Consider the following 18554-nt stretch of genomic DNA (forward strand, 5'->3'; position numbering starts at 1 on the left):
ACTCTAGCCACCTACCCTCCTGTTTAGAATAGAATCCAATCATAAGAGTTTTATCTCACGCAAGTCACTAGAGTACCAAAGTGACCTATGTGCTTATAGCTGCAGAGAGGGCACTCATGTGCGAGCGATCATGTTGATGTCTGTATGCATCGTGATGGGAGTTTTGAGAGGTACACCAGCCATGTCAGCTGGAAAATCCCCCAGAGCATTCAGGAATCACTCAGATTCCATAAGTCTCCAAGGGCAGACCATCTCAATAGGGCCCCCACCTCTGCAACATGAGGTAGACACAGTCAGCCCAAACTCCACCAGGAAAATTACCATTTTATCCAAGTGGTTTGTCAGGAACCACCAGTTCTTACATAAGCAAAGCTTCTTCAAAAAAAGGCAGGACTATTAAAATTATTAAAAAGATTAAATATACACTTGCTTATGTGCAGTGTAGAAAGCATTTAGTTCAGCTCCCCAGTAGTGGATGGCATGCTGAGGTGTTGCAACTCACCTGACATCTGGTCAGTCACATTGCCGGTGCTTACTAAAAGGTAAAGGGAGAAGAGCAAAGCAGCAGCAAGGTCAACGTGGTGCAAACACATCAGCAGAGCCAATCTGTCACTCCTGCCCGTGCATTTCCACCTCACCGACCTCACAACCACATCACCCCTCCCCCTCTACCTTTTGATAAGCAGAGAGACACGACCATCCAGAGGTCAGATGAGTAGTGCTACTCCACCACACAGTCACTGCAACTCCTTAATGTGTGCAAACATACACAGCCTCAGTCAAAGTAGTAGGAAATGAAAGGCTGAAATTTGCTGAGAATTTTGCCAACATGTATTGTGAAAATTCAGAACATCCCTAGAAGTACTGAAGCTTCCCAGAATATTATATACAATGAAATAAATATTAATCCTTCAAATACTTTTGGGAAATGAATAATATTTGATTGTTGTTGTTGTTGTTGTTATGTGCCTTCAAGTCGATTACGACTTATGGCAACCCTATGAATCAGTGACCTCCAAGAGCATCTGTCATGAACCACCCTGTTCAGATCTTGTAAGTTCACGTCTGTGGCTTCCTTTATGGAATCAATCCATCTCTTGTTTGGCCTTTCTCTTTTTCTACTCCTGTTTTTCCAGCATTATTGTCTTTTCTAGTGAATCATCTCTTCTCATGATGTGTCCGAAGTATGATAACCTCAGTTTCATTGATTGTTGACATCCTGTATATTGGCATAGACACCTGGTTGGCTGCTGTGGGAACAGAATGCTAGATTAGATTGGCCTTTGGTCTTATCCAGCAGGGTTGTTCTTATGGCCATCTGTGATAAAGTCCTTCAGGCAGATTGTAGCATCCTGAAGTTCATAAAAGCAATGCTGGCTAAGCTACATGGTGGTGTAAATTGAGCACATAATTTTCATCAGTGCCATTGCAACATGTTTCTTAGCTGCCACTTGAGAGTAAAACATCTCTGCATTTAACAAAGAAATGTCCAAGTTTATGAAAAGTTTTTCATCTATTTTCCTGAGTAGATGAAACCAAAACAGCATTTTTTCTTATTTATGTCTAATTAGCCCATTCAGGAAACCTGAAGGAATTTGTACTGCATACACAACAGCAAAAATGGACATAATTCACTTGATGATTTGAATAAACTAAATGATATTTTGTTCTACATTCTGGTTAGTTATGATTAATGGTTAATGTCTAAAATGGGAAGAACTGGAACGCACATTCCCTGTCCTGAAGCTATTTCTTCTGATACTAGATATGGGGAGGGGACCGATACTAGATACTAGAGAGGGAACACTGTTCAAATAGGACCTTTTAGGGATGAACCCTAGCATTGACAAGAGTTTTCAGAGTTTATTATTTATTTATTTATTTGATTTATATCCCGCCCTTCCTCCCAGCAGGAGTTACAGTCTAGTGAGTTTATGAACAGAGTCAGTAAGTCTGGCTTTAATGTAAACTGTGACTATAATTCCAAAAGAATAGCACCTATTTCTGATAAGTGTATTTATCTAGATCATTACCCACAATTCTTGTTTTTGAGTTCCTTCTGAGGGGATGAGATTAGAAAGGAGCAGATACACACTATTTTTATTGTTTGTCTAATACAGTGATGGGAACTTGTGGCCCTCCAGATGTTGTTGGACTCTAACTGCCATTAGGCCCAGCCAATGGTTGGAGATTATGGGAGTTCTGAGCCAACAACATCTGGAGGGCCACAAGTTCCCCATCCCTGGTTTAATATGTATCATTGTCTTAAAGCCTTCCCTGTAAAAAGCTCAGTGCTTCCCAAACCTCCCCCCCCCAAAGACTACTTGAAAGTTGTTGAGGGTCTTGGTGGACCACTTAAGATTTTTCTGCCCTTTCCTTCCCAAACATAATTGCAGTTTTGTCTCTTTTTTTCTCCCCAAACCTTATAATACAGATGATCCCATGCATATTTACTCAGAAGTAAGCCTCACCAAGATCTATGGTAGATGTGCATAGGACTGGTAGATGTTAGAAGCTTGATCCCATCCACCTTTACTCAAAAGGAAGCCTGTTCTATATGGTGCTTGCTTGCAAGTAAGCATTCTCAGCCTGGAGATCCTTATTGGTTTTACTCCTCATTACCTGGTGTCTGTCAATGTTACTATGTCCAGGCTGTTGATCTGGAGACTTCTGCTTCAAAGAAGGGGCATTAAAGGGGGCTATAAAATGGGGGAAGGGGCAAAGGAAGCGTGGAGGGTGCATGAGGGACATGACGGCAGTTGGGATAGGGTAAGAAATTAAGAGCACTGTTTGTCAGGCTCTCACTTGTTTGACCGGCTCTGTGCCTGGACAGATCCTTGGCACAGACTCACAAACAGCAAACAAGAGAGAGTGCTGGAAGGGCCATCAGAACTGATGTCAACCTTGACTACTGCAGCTAGGGCTGGGTGAAACTCAGGGGAAGATCCAAGGAGAATGCTGATTGGTTTACTAGTTGCGTGCAAAGCCTAGGTTTAGATTATGATGGAGCAGTAGCTGCTGCTGTTCTTCAGAAACATGCTGTGGACCACCAGCATGAAGTTCATGGACCACTGGTGGTTCACGACCACAGTATGGAAATGTCTGGTATAGCTGATCCCTGTACTTCTGATCTGATTTTCACAGACTAAGAACTAGTGAAGCACTGAAACAAACAAATGAACTTTGTTTTTCATCATAACTTAAATCATATCCTGTTAAACTCAACAATTAATTTTTGTGCTATAAAGTACAACTAAGAGCCTTGATATTTTATTGAAGAGGGGTACATTTAATAAAGCAAGACCACCACCTAACCTTTCATGAGCAGTAAATATTCCATGAGCCATTTTGTTTCACTGTGGGCTGCCCTATTATCCTTGATCAAAAAATGCTAAGCTTCTGATCAAGTCTGCTTTATTAAAATTGTCAGCCTTATACCAGCTCAGGAAGAACATCAGATGAATTCTTTCTGGGAAGCAACTGGAGAGTCTTTGCAATAAAGTTAAGCTATATGATGTTGTTCATTTTGATGTTGGCTTTTTAACTCTCTGGTTCTGATATATTTCTAATTTGTTTTCTTTGCAGTTCATTGCATTTGCCTCTTTATTCTTCATCCTACTTTCAATCACAACGTTTTGCCTGGAAACCCATGAAGCGTTCAATACCATCAAAAACAAAACAGAACATATCAGAGGTTTGGAGGAGGTTCAGTATGAAATAGAGACGGATCCTGCTCTGACATATGTTGAAGGAGTATGTGTGGTGTGGTTTACATTTGAATTTTTAGTCCGTGTTGTTTTTTCACCAAACAAACGTGAATTCATCAAAAATCTCTTGAATATCATTGACTTTGTGGCAATTTTGCCCTTCTATCTAGAGGTGGGTCTCAGTGGGCTCTCCTCCAAAGCTGCTAAGGATGTGCTTGGTTTCCTCAGGGTGGTGAGGTTTGTGAGAATCCTGCGAATCTTCAAGCTCACCCGACATTTCGTAGGCCTCAGGGTGCTGGGTCACACGCTCCGAGCAAGCACCAATGAGTTTTTGCTGCTGATCATATTTTTGGCATTAGGAGTGTTAATATTTGCCACCATGATCTACTATGCTGAGCGAATAGGAGCTAGACCCAATGACCCTTCAGCTAGTGAACATACAGAGTTCAAAAACATCCCTATTGGTTTCTGGTGGGCTGTGGTCACCATGACCACTCTTGGGTATGGAGACATGTATCCAAAGACATGGTCAGGCATGCTAGTGGGTGCTCTGTGTGCTCTAGCTGGGGTGCTGACCATAGCCATGCCTGTGCCTGTTATTGTCAACAATTTTGGAATGTACTACTCTCTGGCCATGGCAAAACAGAAGCTTCCAAGAAAAAGAAAGAAGCACATCCCACCTGCTCCTCAGGCAAGCTCCCCTACATTTTGCAAGACAGACTTGAATATGGCCTGCAATAGCACACAGGGGGAAGTCTGTCTGGGCAAAGACAACCGGCTGATGGAACACAATAAATCAGGTAGGACGCAGTCCGAAACGCATGTCTGGTATGTTTGGCAGTACAAAGCATCAGGAAGCATTTAATCTTTCTGCAGCTAGAGGAGGTAGTTCACACACCTCTCCCCTCACTCACTATTTGTATATGTCAGTCTAATAAATAGTTTACAGCATAAGAACAGTGTTCCAGATCTGTGCACTGCTGGTCTGTAGTTTTTGCTAAGTGTATTGTGAATGCTGAGTTGCCTTTAATTTTCCTTCTTTCTTTTTAATTCTTTTGTTTTACTGGTGGCAACTACTGTTTCTTTTGCCTGTTGCACCATACAAATGTTTTGCTTTGTTTCCTGCATGCTTGTGCCTTCACAGTTGTGCCTCCATTCTAATGAATGCCATGGTGTTTTGTGTGATGTTTGTCTCTTTGTCCGCTTTTGCCTGTGCCATGCTGGTGGCATGAAATACTAGAAGTGATATAAGAAGCATTCATTTAGACATGGATTATTAATCTAGGCTCACATTCAATGCAGCAAGTAGAAGTGTGCTCTCTAGATTTCAAGGACAGCATTTCTTTCATAGATTGGAATGTGATGTGCCTGGCCTGGTATGTCACATTTTCTGATGTCCTGAGAGCAGAACAACTTAAAATAAAGTTTGTTGATTGCAATAAAAATGGCAGCACCTTTTACAGGTTTTTCCCCCCAATAAATTTTCACTGTTGCTTCGTACTTAAGCCAAAAACCAAAAGAGATTGTATTTCAAGATGTTGAAAAAATGAAGATTTTATTTTCATAACAGCCTGTTTTTTTCATTTTTTTAGTCTTCACAATTAAGGCTATGATCCCTGACCTTAAGGAACAGGTGATGCACCTGAAATTACAGTTTAGCATAGACTCAAATATTATTTCTTTTGGAAGCAAGTCTCTTTAATTTCATTTGAAGCTTTTTCCATGTTAGGACGCTTAGAACCTTACATCTGTTTATAGCTAGAGGTAATAAAATTGACAAGATTTCAGTTGACAGTACAATCCTATACATGTCTAATCAGAAGTAAGTGCCACTGAGTTCAATGGAGCTTATTCCCAGGTAAGTGCATGTAGGATTGCAGTCTTGGTGTTAGAGGCTTTTCATAATTACATATAATATATAAGAACTTAAGGAGAGTCCTGCTGGGTCAGATGAAAGGCTTATCTAATCATGCATCCTGTTCTCACAGTGGCCAGCCACATGCCCATGAGAAGCTCACAAGCAGGGCATGAGCACACCAGCAGTCTCCCTACTTGTGATTCCCAATAACTCGTATTGAGAGTCATACTGCCTCCAGTACTGGTGGTAGTAGATAGCTACGATGGCTTATAGCCATTGATAGCTTTATCTTCCATGAATTTGTCTTAATTCCTTTAAAGCCATTACTACATTCTGTGGTAGCGAATTTCAGAGTTTGGCTATCCATAGTGTGAAGAAATACTTTGTCCTGAATCTTTCAAAATTCAACGTCGTTAGATGGCCTGGATTCTAGTATTAGAAAACACTTTCTCTGCACTATGCATAATTTTATATACCTCTATCATGTCCCCACTTTCTAAACTAAAAAGTCCAGTGTAAACTTTCTTTATAGGAGAGTTGCTCCAGCCCCCTTAATCATTTTGGTTGCCAAAAGGATGGTTATCATAGACAGTTAAATTATAAATTACTTTAATAATTAACAAAGCTTTTTTTAAAAAAAAAAAGTAATAATGGAGATGGCAGGAGACAGAAAACTGCTGCTTTTTGGTCCCAATGATTTCTCCTTTAAAGATAAAATGAAACTTTGTGCTGTACTTCTTAAGACTTCACAGCCACCAAGCTATAACTCAATCCATTTCAAAGTCCCTTGGAGATAATCAGTAGAAAGTGTTTATACTGAGTTTTGTTGGGTTTTCCTGGGCAGGGGGAGGGGAACTAAATTTGAACATTCAGGAAAGTAAGAGACGGTCTTGAAAGGGATTGTGTACAGTGGTTGGATTAGTACTTACCAAAATGATTTTCAAAGTGCTAATGACCATCCTGTTTGCAGGCCAAAATGTAGTGAGTCCACATATTTCCAGGTGTTAGATTACATGGTAGTAGTAGGGAAAAGATTATAAAAAGAGAAATCTTAATATGATAAAACTTATATAATAAGATAATAAAATGTCTTTTCCCTTTCCAGTGCCTTTACATCAGATATTGTCAGGCCCAGGATGTCACTCAGGAACCAGACCAACGATTGTAGTTAATTCGTGTTTTATTAGGGTAATGTCCAAACAAAGACTGCGTTTTCTCATGAATCAATACAGGGATACAGGTCCTGCGGCATTGGGAGAAAGTTGACAGAGCAAGGGACTTCTTCCCGCCTGTTCTATAAGAAGGGGCCAAACGGGCGCGCAATCTTTCGCTCCTCCTTAACTGCCCCTCAGGTACTGCCCGCCTTCCCCCCTTCTCTCCTGTCTTTTCAGCTGTCTGCGTGTGCGCGGTGAGGGGGGAAGCATCACCCCCTCCTCTTCTGAAGTTTCCGATTCCAGGATGGGGGATAGGGGAGGGGCTGATGGTAAACTGCCTCCCCGCTTTTCGGCTGTGAGCAGCCCTCCCTCTTCCCCCTCTTGCTCTGAGCCTGAAAGAGGGGGAGGCGTGAGAATGTCCAGGGAGGGCTCAGGCTCCCCGTTGCTAAGCGACCTTATCACTGGCAGTTCCTCTGTTTCATCTTCGCTCCAAAGGGGGGAAGTTCCTCCCCCTTCCCTCTGCCATCCATCCGAATACTCTTCTCCCAACTTTCCGGGATCCAGCTCCCCAGGATTGGGACCCCAGCTCTGCCTTCTGACACCATCCCCCCTCCCAGGCTGTGCCCCCCTCCCCTTGTCTGGCTTGGGACGGTGGGGAAAATGTTGATGGAAAAGTTTTACCAATTCTGGAGCATGCACATCAGCTGCATCTTCCCATGATCTGTCAGCCACCCCATAGCCTTTCCAGTGAATCAAGTACTGCAACTTGTGGCGTCTGATCCTGGAATCTAAGATCTCCTCAACTTCAAACTCAAGCTGCTCATTTACCAGGAGTGGAGCTCCGGGAGGTTCCTCCAGCCGTAACTCACTGGGAGGGGCGGCTTTCGTTAAGAGGGATCGATGGAACACAGGATGTATTTTAAACGTGTCAGGCAGCTTCAGTCGGTACGCCACGGGATTGATTTGAGTTTCTATTTCGAAAGGACCCACCCTCTTGTCTTGTAATTTTCTACATTTGCCCGGCATCTGGAGGAAGCGGGTGGACAGCCATACCTGGTCTCCCGGTTGAAGGGGGGGCCCTCCTTCCTGTGCAGGTCAGCAACTCGCTTGTACTCCGTTTTGGCTTCGTTTAACTGCTGTTTCAGTGTCTGTTGCGCCGCTTGCAATTCCTTAAGGAAGTTCTCAGCTGCCGGTACCAGCATTCCTTCTGAACTGCTTGGAAAGACTTTAGGATGGAATCCATAATTAGCGAAGAACGGGGTTTGTTGAGTGCTGGAGTGCAGAGAATTGTTGTAGGCGAACTCTGCAAAATGCAAATATGATACCCAGTCAGTCTGTTGATAGGACACATAACTTCGTAAATATCTTTCCAAAACGGCGTTCAAGCGTTCCGTCTGCCCATCTGTCTGGGGGTGATGGGCGGAGGAGAGTTTTAATTCCGTCTGCAACTGTTTCCACATTGCTCTCCAAAATTTGGCTGTGAACTGAGTTCCTTGGTCTGAGACTACGCTGTTTGGCAATCCATGCAGCCGGTAGACTTCTTTTATGAATAACTTGGCCGTTTCTTTAGCCTCTAAGGCCCCTGCACAAGGAAGAAAGTGTGCCATTTTGGTAAGTAGATCCACCACTACTAAGATGGCTGTCATTCCTTGGGACTTGGGTAGATCAGTTATAAAATCCATGGAGAGGTCCTTCCAGGGTTCGTGTGGGACAGGCAACGGTTGTAACAGTCCTGCTGGTGTCCCTGTTTGTGTTTTTGTCCGCAGACAGACAGAGCAGGACTTTACATAACTCTCAATATCCCGACGCATTTTAGGCCACCAGAAGTCCTTGGCCACGTTCTGAATGGTCTTGTAAATCCCAAAGTGTCCCGCTGTGATGGAATCATGACACTGGCGTAGGATTCTGAGCCTTAATTCCCCTTCTGGCACATATCTGGCGGTTTTGAACCATAACAGTCCATTTCTCCAGTGAAAGGTTACTTCTGAGTCTTGACCTTGTCCCGTCTCCTGCTGATATTTAAGCATGTCTGCATCTTCTTGTTGTGCCTTTTTGAGTTCCTCTTCCCATGAAGGCTGGCATACTCCGAATGTTAATTTCTCTGGCGGGATTACGTACTGAGGCTGGTCCTCGGATTCACTTTCTTTGTATTGTGGCTGTCTGGATAAGGCATCCGCTCTCTGGTTTTTGGCTTGGGCATGGTAAGTAATCTGGAAGTTAAACCTAGTGAAGAACTGGGACCATCTTATCTGTCTCTGGTTCAGCTTTCTGGCGGTTTGGAGGCTTTCAAGATTCTTGTGGTCGGAGCGCACTTCAATTCCATGAGAGGTCCCCTCTAGGTATTGTCTCCAGTTTTCAAAAGAGTCCTTGATGGCCAGCAGCTCCTTCTCCCAAACTGTGTAGTTCTTCTCTGCAGGCTTTAACTTCCGAGAGAAGTACGCACAGGGGTGCAGCTCCTTCCCTTCTTGGTCTAATTGTAGCAGGACCCCCCCGATGGCAAAATCTGAATCATCTGCTTCCACTACGAAAGGGCAGTTCGGATCAGCAAAGCGCAGAATGGGCTCAGTAGCAAACCTTCTCTTCAGCTCCTCAAAGGCCTCGGTGGCGTTCTCTGTCCATTGAAACTTCTTCTTCCCCCTTAAACAGTCAGTCAGAGGAGCTGTTAATTTGGAAAACCCTGGAATGAACTTTCTGTAATAATTGGCAAACCCCAAAAACCGTTGTACATCCTTTTTGGTGACAGGTTGGCCCCAGTCCAATATGCAGCTTACTTTCCCTGTGTCCGTCTCCACGCCTTCCGCTGAGATTCGATATCCAAGGAAGTCTAGAGACTTGAGGTCAAATCCACATTTCTCTAATTTAGCATACAGGTGATTTTCTCTCAGTCTCTTCAACACCGTCTTCACATGCTGGTCGTGGTCCTCCTGGTTCTTTGAGAACACCAGGATATCATCTAAGTAACAGATTACATACGTGTCCAACAAGTCTCTAAACACGTCGTTCATGAATTTTTGAAAAATTCCTGGCCTTCCACAAAGCCCGAACGGCATGACCAGGTATTCATACTGTCCGTAAGCGGTCAAGAATCCTGTTTTCCATTCATCTCCCTCCTTCATTCTGATCAGATTGTACGCTCCTCTCAAATCCAACTTCGTGAAGATTTTTGCAGAGCGCAGTCGGTCCAGCAACTCTGAGATCAGGGGCAGCGGGTAGCTGTTGGGGATGGTGATCTGGTTCAATGCGCGATAGTTGTTACAGGGTCTGAGTTCCCCCCCTTCTTTTTCACAAACAATAGTGGTGCTCCAGCAGGGGATTGTGAGGGGCGTATGAATCCTCGCCTCAGGTTTTTATCCAGGAATTCCTTCAGGGCCTCCCTCTCATTCTCTGTGAGAGAGATTCTCCCTGATGGGATGCTGGCTCCTGGCACTAGGTCAATCGCACAGTTGTAAGGGTGGTGGTGGTGGGTAAAGTCTCTGCCTCTTTTTCATCAAACACATCTTTGAATTCTTCATACTTTGGCGGCAGGGTCACTTGCTCGATCTCTTGCACTGCCCCCGCTAAGGTGTTCTTGATTCCTTCAGGTTGACAGTTCTCCTGGCAATACTGTGAGGTGAACCACACCACTGCCTCCTTCCAACTTATTTTGGGTTCATGCTTTGCTAGCCAGGGCATTCCCAGAATCACCTCAAAGTTCGAGAGATCTGACACGTATAGCGAAATGAACTCTTCGTGCCCAGGGATTTGAAGTTTCACTTCCTCCGTGGCTTGTGTCACCCCTCCTGACTTCAGGGGTCTCCCATCGATAGTCTCCACAGCTAGGGGAGCGTCCAGTTTCCACCGGGAAATTCCATGACGCTTGACTAACATTGCATCAATAAAATTTGTGGAGGCTCCACTGTCAATTAAGGCAGTGGAATTAAAGACCACTCCTCTGGAAGTTGTAATCCGAATAGGCAAGACCAACACCCCCTTTGAGGGAGGTTGGATCGTTGGGGGGCCTTTATACAACGCTGCCCCCAGTCCACCGGCCTGCACGTGGACTGGGTGTTCTAGTTTCCCGACGGCTCGGCTTTCCCCCCTTTCAGTCCACAGTCTCTGGCCACATGGCCCGGCTTTGAACAATAAAAGCATAAACGTACCCGGCGTCGTCTTTCCTTTTCTTCTTCCGACAGTCTTGGCCTAGCCCCTCCCTGTCCCTCAGTTGCATTACCTGCCATCCCTGTAGTGGGAAGGGTCTTGTTGCGGGATGCCGAGGCTGAGTATCTCGGGACCTCCTGCTTCCTTTCCAGGCGCCTTCCTTCCATCCGGTGATCTATCTGTAGGCATAGCCGGATGAGCCCTGGTAGGTCAGCGGGGGGGGAGGTCCTGGCCAACTCATCCAGGATTTCAGCATTTAATCCACTCCGGTACATAAACATCAGGGCGGCGTCATTGTAACCAGTTTCCTGGGACAGAATTTTAAAAGCGTTAGTGTACTCGGAAACAGTCCCTTTAGCTTGCTTCAGAGCGCCTAGTTGCCGCGCTACTGTTTCAGCCCTTTGCGGGTCTTGAAACATCTCGGTCATCTCCTGTATAAATCCTCTGTACCTTCCTAAGACAGTATCCTTTCTCACGAGATACGGAGTCACCCATTTTGCAGCTTCTCCCTCCAGGAGGCTAATCACGAAAGCTACTTTAGCCCCATCGTCTGGAAATTCCGTGTGCCTGACATCCAGATATAACTCACATTGAGCCACGAAGGTTGCCAACTGATTACTTTGTCCCGCGTATTTTGGGGGCAATCCAATGGGAACCTTTACTACGGCAGCTGGAGGGGCTGTTCGCATCTGGTCTATCGTGGCCTTCAAGGTTTGATTATCCGTCTTCAGCGCCTTGACTGCTGCTAGCAGGGCTTGAACATCCGTCTGCAAATCAGCTACCTTAGTCCTCAGGAGTTCCACTTCTTCCGTCTCAGAAGTGGGGTTCGTCCCCCCCGCTGCTCCCTTTGACATCTTGTCCCAGTCAAGTGAAAAGAGCATTGAGGGTGATTTAGGTGGCTCTGTCAAGCTGTCAGGCCCAGGATGTGACTCAGGAACCAGACCAACGATTGTAGTTAATTCGTGTTTTATTAGGGTAATGTCCAAACAAAGACTGCGTTTTCTCATGAATCAATACAGGGATACAGGTCCTGCGGCATTGGGAGAAAGTTGACAGAGCAAGGGACTTCTTCCCGCCTGTTCTTTAAGAAGGGGCCAAACGGGCGCGCAATCTTTCGCTCCTCCTTAACTGCCCCTCAGGTACTGCCCGCCTTCCCCCCCTTCTCTCCTGTCTTTTCAGCTGTCTGCGTGTGCGCGGTGAGGGGGGAAGCATCACCCCCTCCTCTTCTGAAGTTTCCGATTCCAGGATGGGGGATAGGGGAGGGGCTGATGGTAAACTGCCTCCCCGCTTTTCGGCTGTGAGCAGCCCTCCCTCTTCCCCCTCTTGCTCTGAGCCTGAAAGAGGGGGAGGCGTGAGAATGTCCAGGGAGGGCTCAGGCTCCCCGTTGCTAAGCGACCTTATCACTGGCAGTTCCTCTGTTTCATCTTCGCTCCAAAGGGGGGAAGTTCCTCCCCCTTCCCTCTGCCATCCATCCGAATACTCTTCTCCCAACTTTCCGGGATCCAGCTCCCCGGGATTGGGACCCCAGCTCTGCCTTCCGACAGATATTGGGAACCTGTGGACCAACTCTCATCAGCCCTAATCTGCGTGGCCAATAATCAGGGATGATGGAAGTTGGATTCTAATGTCTGGAGGGCCAGAGATTCTCCATCTCTGTTTTTCATGCTATAATCTTTATAGTTAACATTTTTAAAAATAATAGATTGTTGTTGAATATTAAAATGCCTATTATCATGATAAAAGAGGTTAAAAGGTTAATTGAACGGTGTAGATATTTAAAGAGGGATTAGACATTTTAATAAACATTAAGTGTTCTAAAGCAAGTCTTGTTACTTTTTCCTAGCTTTATTAGCTTTTGCAATAGTTAGCATTTTAAGATGGGTGTAGAAAGTATCCAAGCACCTCAGATATAACCAAGGCAAAATAAAATATACTGTGCTCAGTTTGTTTATCATTTTCTAGGTTGGAGCCAAGCAAACCAGAGGAAATTATTAGGGCTGTTCAGATCACCTCAGAGTAGGAAGGAAGGAGAAATTTGATTTTGTTTGCATTTTAATGAGAACTTGCCTAATTTGCACTTTTTAAACTGAAACAAGAACTGGAACACAATTATTTGTCAAAATTCGTACTCCAAATTTTGCAATGCAGTTCTCTAACTAAACAGTGTATGAAAAATCTCTGTTAGGGAGAAGTATGCATCTGTGAAAATATATAAAAACATTACATAAAGGAAAATTGTTTGCAAATATGTGGACAGCAGTCAAAAATATACAAAATGTGTATTTTAGGAGGAATTTGCTCTAAAATGCTGACAAATTTTCATGAGTATTTTTTTTTAAGAAAAAGCATATTGTTGCAGAAATGTGAAGAGCTGAATTTAAACGGGGAAAATGAGAAATGGGGAGAAACTGAAATTGACAGATTTCTCCCTCCCTCCCTCTGAGTGTGTACTGTTAGAGAAGCAAAATATTCCTTACTAAATGTCATGACATGTGGAAGGGGGAGCATTGGCTTTCCCATTAACATAACTTGGCACCCTGTGTACTACTTAGTGAAGTGCCACTTAGTGACATGACACTCATATAATCATGTACAGCAGACTTGCACAACTTGTGACCCACCAAGCTGTGAACTGTGGCTTTGCACAATAGTCCAGTAAGATAGAATTTTTTAAAAAGAGGTTTATCATGCTCCTGGCAGATCATAGTATCTACATTTGGCAGCTACATTTAAGTTGGGCTTGCCTGATGTACTCAAGCATATTCTCTTACTCATGAGCAAGTGCCCCAGATATTAGTTAGTATAGCATAATTAGGATTGCTGCTATGATTACATGTGAATTCATTTTAGTAGTAGATACAAGTGCACAATATGTATTTCAAGACTGACTACTAATCCCAGCATATCATCATCATCAGTCATCAAAATCTGCCATGTTTTAAAGTACTGAAGAAACTAAGGTAAATATTATTGAAGACAGTAGCAGTCTAAAAAGCCAAATACCTACAATAAAATATTATTTTTTCCTTAACAAAACAATACAGATTTGCAACTTTGCTACATTTCTGTAGTAACCAGTGATGAACTGTCATTTTTTTTTCTTGTAGCTTTTTTTTTGTACTTAAGTAAGAGGCTATCGGATGAATTATTTGTGATGTTTCATTTCCACTCTGGTTACATTATGTAAATGGGCATGGTGCTTTAACCAGTATTATCAGGTGAAGAAAGTACAGAAAGTGAGCAGCCACTGTCACCTGTGGAAAGACTCCCACAAATCAGAAGCTCTAGTACCAGAGACAAAAACAGAAGAGGGGGAACATGTTTCCTACTGACAGCAGGTGATTACGCGTGTGCTACTGATGGAGGGATCAGGAAAGGTATGGACTCTTTCATTAGACTATAAAAGTTCATTCAGCACTATTCTGAATAAATGAGCCTGGAATGAAGGAGATGTGAATAAATGCTAAGTAGGAAAGTTTGTATTCAGATCGATGTATTTCTTCTACTTTCTTTGTTGCTCCTTTCTTGTTTCCTCTTAAATAATGTTCTTGATCCATCAATCCATCCAAAAATATGTCTGTGTTGTTTCTGATAGTTGTTTCATTCATGGTTTCATTTGTCTGATCTGTACATAGATAGTGTAATTTAGGTCATGTTCATTAAATCCCTTTCATGATTTTTTAGAAATTGCTTTGGGATCTCTTAAATTCCAGTTAATTACCCATTAGCTTCTTAGTGCTATTTTAGAAGGATAGTTCAGTTCAATACGTAGTGTAGTTCTACATGCCATATTCTGATTTGATTATGTAGAATACAGGATAAAATACTAAGATAAGTGTTTTGGAAAGCATTTACATTGAAAGATGAAATTTTTATGCAAATGGTCAATAATCTAAAAGTGGCTCCAATTTACTTAGCACAATATTGCTTCAGATACATCACTGTCAAATCAGTGTTTCTCACAGCAAGCCATGGAAAGCTTGATGGCATAGTCACACCTCACTGAACCCTAGTCCAAGCAGGTCTATGAGGTGTTTGTACGTTGGTTTTTAAAAATACAAGTTTGTCATCTACATTTTGTGTGTATTGTGCAAAACGCTGGTGTTACTTGCAACAATTATGTGTGTTCTCGTAAGGAGATCCTTTCACATACCCTGGATGTTCTGCAGTCCCAAGAGGGTTAGCTTCACAATCTGAGAACTACCACTAGCCTACAGATTTACTTCTATCTCCTTTCTGTCAAGCACAGATTTTTTTGTGTGTATGCATGTAAGCCCCATGAAAATCAATGGGACTTCACTCCAAAGTAGACTTGTATAGAACTGGGCCAGTATACATCTTTGTTTTGCAGTGTACTCTAAGAACTGTGTTCCTCTTTACGCGCATTAACACCGTGTGACATTTAATAGTAATGCCATTCTGTTGCTTAAATAAAGCTTCTGTAGCTGACTTGAAATAGATCTATCTTGCTTTAAAAAGTAGACAGTTTCACAGTATCTGTGAAATGAGAATGTCTGTGGGTAACGGATTCCATGCTAGTGGTGAATATTGTTCAATAATATGTAAATTTTTGTTATTTTAGGCTTAAAAGAAGACATGCTGTGTTTTGGTAATACCAGTTGAACTGCAAATAGTATGGTTTTCCTGCATAGATCACTAAAAACCTACATAGAAATAACACATTTTAATGAATTGCAAATCAGTTAAATATAAGGCACACTGTAAATAGTATTAGATACAGAGTGTCAGGTGCTAAATTGAAACACTTCTGGAGATGGATATTTTTAACAATACATAATTTATTCGCTTGCATTTATGATTACTAAATAACTTATAAAATTAGGTAGGAAATCTGTAGTTTAAAATATCAAGAATTGGCCTTGATGATGATATATATTGCTTTCTTTGTCTGTCTACAGCTATCACACTGAATTGCACTACAGAAAGGCCAATTCCCTGTGTGCTGTCAGTTTAGCTCTAGTCGACTTGTATTGAATATATATCCCCAGCTCATTGTCCTTAAAAAATATTATGAAATAAATCTGAGTTCATTTAATCTCATTAACAAGAATAGCACCATTTTATGTTTTTGTCTGTTGTTGTAAACAATCTTAGCACTTTACCCTCTTAAAACCCAAGGACCAAGAAGCATTGCATTGCATTGTATTGTATAGCTTGTCTATTTTCTGTCTGAATTCAACTGTCTGTGCATTTTCTCATGAAAGGCTATGAAAAATCCCGAAGTTTAAACAACATAGCTGGCATGGCAAGCAATGCCATGAGACTGTCTCCAGTAACATCACCCTACAGCTCACCTTGTCCTCTAAGACGCTCTCGGTCTCCCATCCCATCTATCCTGTAAACCAGATGGCATCGGTCGGCTACATAACTTTAACTGAAGTGCTATTTATCACCTAATGGAAATAAGTATAGCATTAACTGTAGGTTCCACTAATACAAATATAAATCTTGTACGATAACAACTGTCATTAGCAAGCAATGCCACTTGGGTAGGTGAAGATCCTAATTTCGTTTATAAGATCCTCTGAAATAGTTCCCCCCTTACATACTTTGGTCCTGTCATACTACAGCAATAAAAGAACAGTTAGTGGACTTCACTGGCCAGTATCAATCAATAACCATATTTTCAGGGAGATATGTTTTAAGCCATTGTGCTTCCAATTGATAACCACTCCATTGGACCATTTCGTGTGACTCTAACCCATCCTGAAGATGTCTGGAATCTTGTCTTGGTTACATAGAATGTGACTCCAGTCTGATCATTTGCATGGACCATACTGTCTCCATCACCTGAAATCCATCTTGCTGAATAGCCGGGATCACAGATGGCTCTGGATTGTGTGGGTTTGTTGTTTTATTCATTTTACCATCAGAAAAATGATCACGGGTCTGCATGTGGGATTGGGCTGTTTTCTTGTGTTTCTTTTTGATTATTTTATTTATTTGTTTTTAACTTATTTTCAATAATGTTATTTCTTGATTGATTGATTGACTGATTTTGGTACTAGACTGATATATAAGAGTTCTGAATGTTTCCGGTTGTTTGCACACAGATAACTGCAAAGAGGTTGTCATTACTGGTTACACGCAAGCAGAGGCCAGATCTCTTTCTTAATGGCTTGGGGAAGGCACAAAACATGAAAGAAAGGTAAACACCATCCAGGCTTGCAAGTTTAAGCTAGCAAATGCTGCTAGCAAGTGCTGGTCCTATAGTAATTTCTCTTAACAGGGTTCTTCAACACTTTCAGAGGCAAAGTGCCAAGCAAAAGCAAGAAGCATATTGGAGTTTTATTTTTTTGCTATAGATACAGGAGGACGATAGTTTTCAAAAGGGTTTTTTGCACAGCCTTAAACCTCTAACTCCAAGCGTTCACAATTTTGTTTCTGTCATTTTTTTAAAAGATGCTGTGTGTTATATGTTGTTTCTGTCTATCTGTCTGGCTGCGTGTCTGACTGTATTTTTCATCTGTCTCCATAGTTGCTTTCTTCAAAAATGCTCCCTTCATATAAGACTAGCTACTAAATGCATTTCCTTCTTTTCCCCACTTTTTTGATATATGTATCTATGCATATCTCAAGTATAAGCGGATATCCTTTAAGAGAGCACTTCTTTGACATTTCCCCGCATGTGGGATTTAGCAACAGTTTTGCCATTTCAATAGGGTTGCTGCTTCAATCCCACATCCTAGCAATCTGCATTCATTCTTGTGTTCAGACTTTATTCCCTACATCAGCTATTTCTTTACAATAAAACAAGACAGCCTTGTTTATGCCACATCATGAGCACAGTCGCAAATATGATGTTTTGGGCTGGTGAGGAAAAATACCCAGCAACATAAAAGCCTTAGAAATATAAGAAAGAAAATTAAACAGTGTCATAAGAAATCCTTGAGATTGTTGAAAAATCCCTGATTTTTGTATGTTTATTTTGTTAGGAAAAGAAGTCATTTGACCATGTAACATTTTTCTGTATATAGCTCAGCATGAACTGCATGTGAAAATTTCTTGTACAAGAATGTATTAATCAGTACTTACATTTCTGATAGAGATGTACATCGATTTAGTTTTGGTAAAGAGCACTGGCGGATATAGATTGATGTAATGTATATACTTAATATGCAAACAGCTTCTAGCAAAGGAATTAATATCTGGTGCTGCTGTTATTGGCTACAGTGTTATACAGAATTTATCATGGATTTTTGACTGCTGAAAAAGGGACAATGGAATTTAGCCATACCAAGGACTGTACTGGAAAGAGACTGCTCCTCCTGAATGGGCCCTGATAATCACCTGCCGCCTTGAAGAGATCCTTCCAATTTCCTTTGGAAGTGGAACTTGTTATGAGGATTAAGGACCAATTCCAACTACTGCTGCCACCAGCAGACGCAATTATTAGTCACTATTGATGAATCAGCTGTAAATAAGATGTGTGTGCATGGAATATCAGCTTTAGTCATCTATGCCAAGGGATGCTGAATTCAAAGGCATCATCTCTGAGACTCCATGAAAAAAAAAAGGCCGACACACCTCTTTGTGTATTCTTCCTGGTCCATACAGTAGGTCATGCTGTGGATCATACAAAGGCACACATGTTTAACAATAGTGATGTAAAAGCTGTCTGTCATAGGTTTCCTCATAACAATTGTATTTTTGCAAAGTTTGTAATTCATGAACATT

The 18554-nt window shown here is 42.2% G+C and overlaps 1 protein-coding gene across 8 annotated transcripts in view; it reads left to right on the forward strand.

The window, feature by feature from the left end:
* Positions 1 to 18286, forward strand: part of KCNC2 (potassium voltage-gated channel subfamily C member 2) — a 176118-nt gene extending 157832 nt beyond the window's left edge. Inside the window, exons 2-5 of one of the 8 annotated variants that reach the window (XM_061637810.1) lie at positions 3586 to 4507; positions 9151 to 9154; positions 14121 to 14233; positions 16082 to 16218. In XM_061637810.1, the coding sequence (XP_061493794.1) occupies positions 3586 to 4507; positions 9151 to 9154; positions 14121 to 14233; positions 16082 to 16218 (1176 nt within the window). Of the gene's footprint in view, positions 1 to 3585; positions 4508 to 9150; positions 9155 to 12646; positions 12680 to 14065; positions 14234 to 16081; positions 16219 to 16930; positions 16998 to 18050 lie in introns of those variants that run through there. The other 7 variants (XM_061637813.1, XM_061637808.1, XM_061637812.1 and 4 more) reach the window with 7 other exon arrangements.
* The last annotated feature ends 268 nt before the right edge of the window (positions 18287 to 18554 follow it).

The sequence above is a fragment of the Rhineura floridana genome, chromosome 8 (assembly GCF_030035675.1).
Source record: "Rhineura floridana isolate rRhiFlo1 chromosome 8, rRhiFlo1.hap2, whole genome shotgun sequence".
Classification (NCBI taxonomy): domain Eukaryota; kingdom Metazoa; phylum Chordata; class Lepidosauria; order Squamata; family Rhineuridae; genus Rhineura; species Rhineura floridana.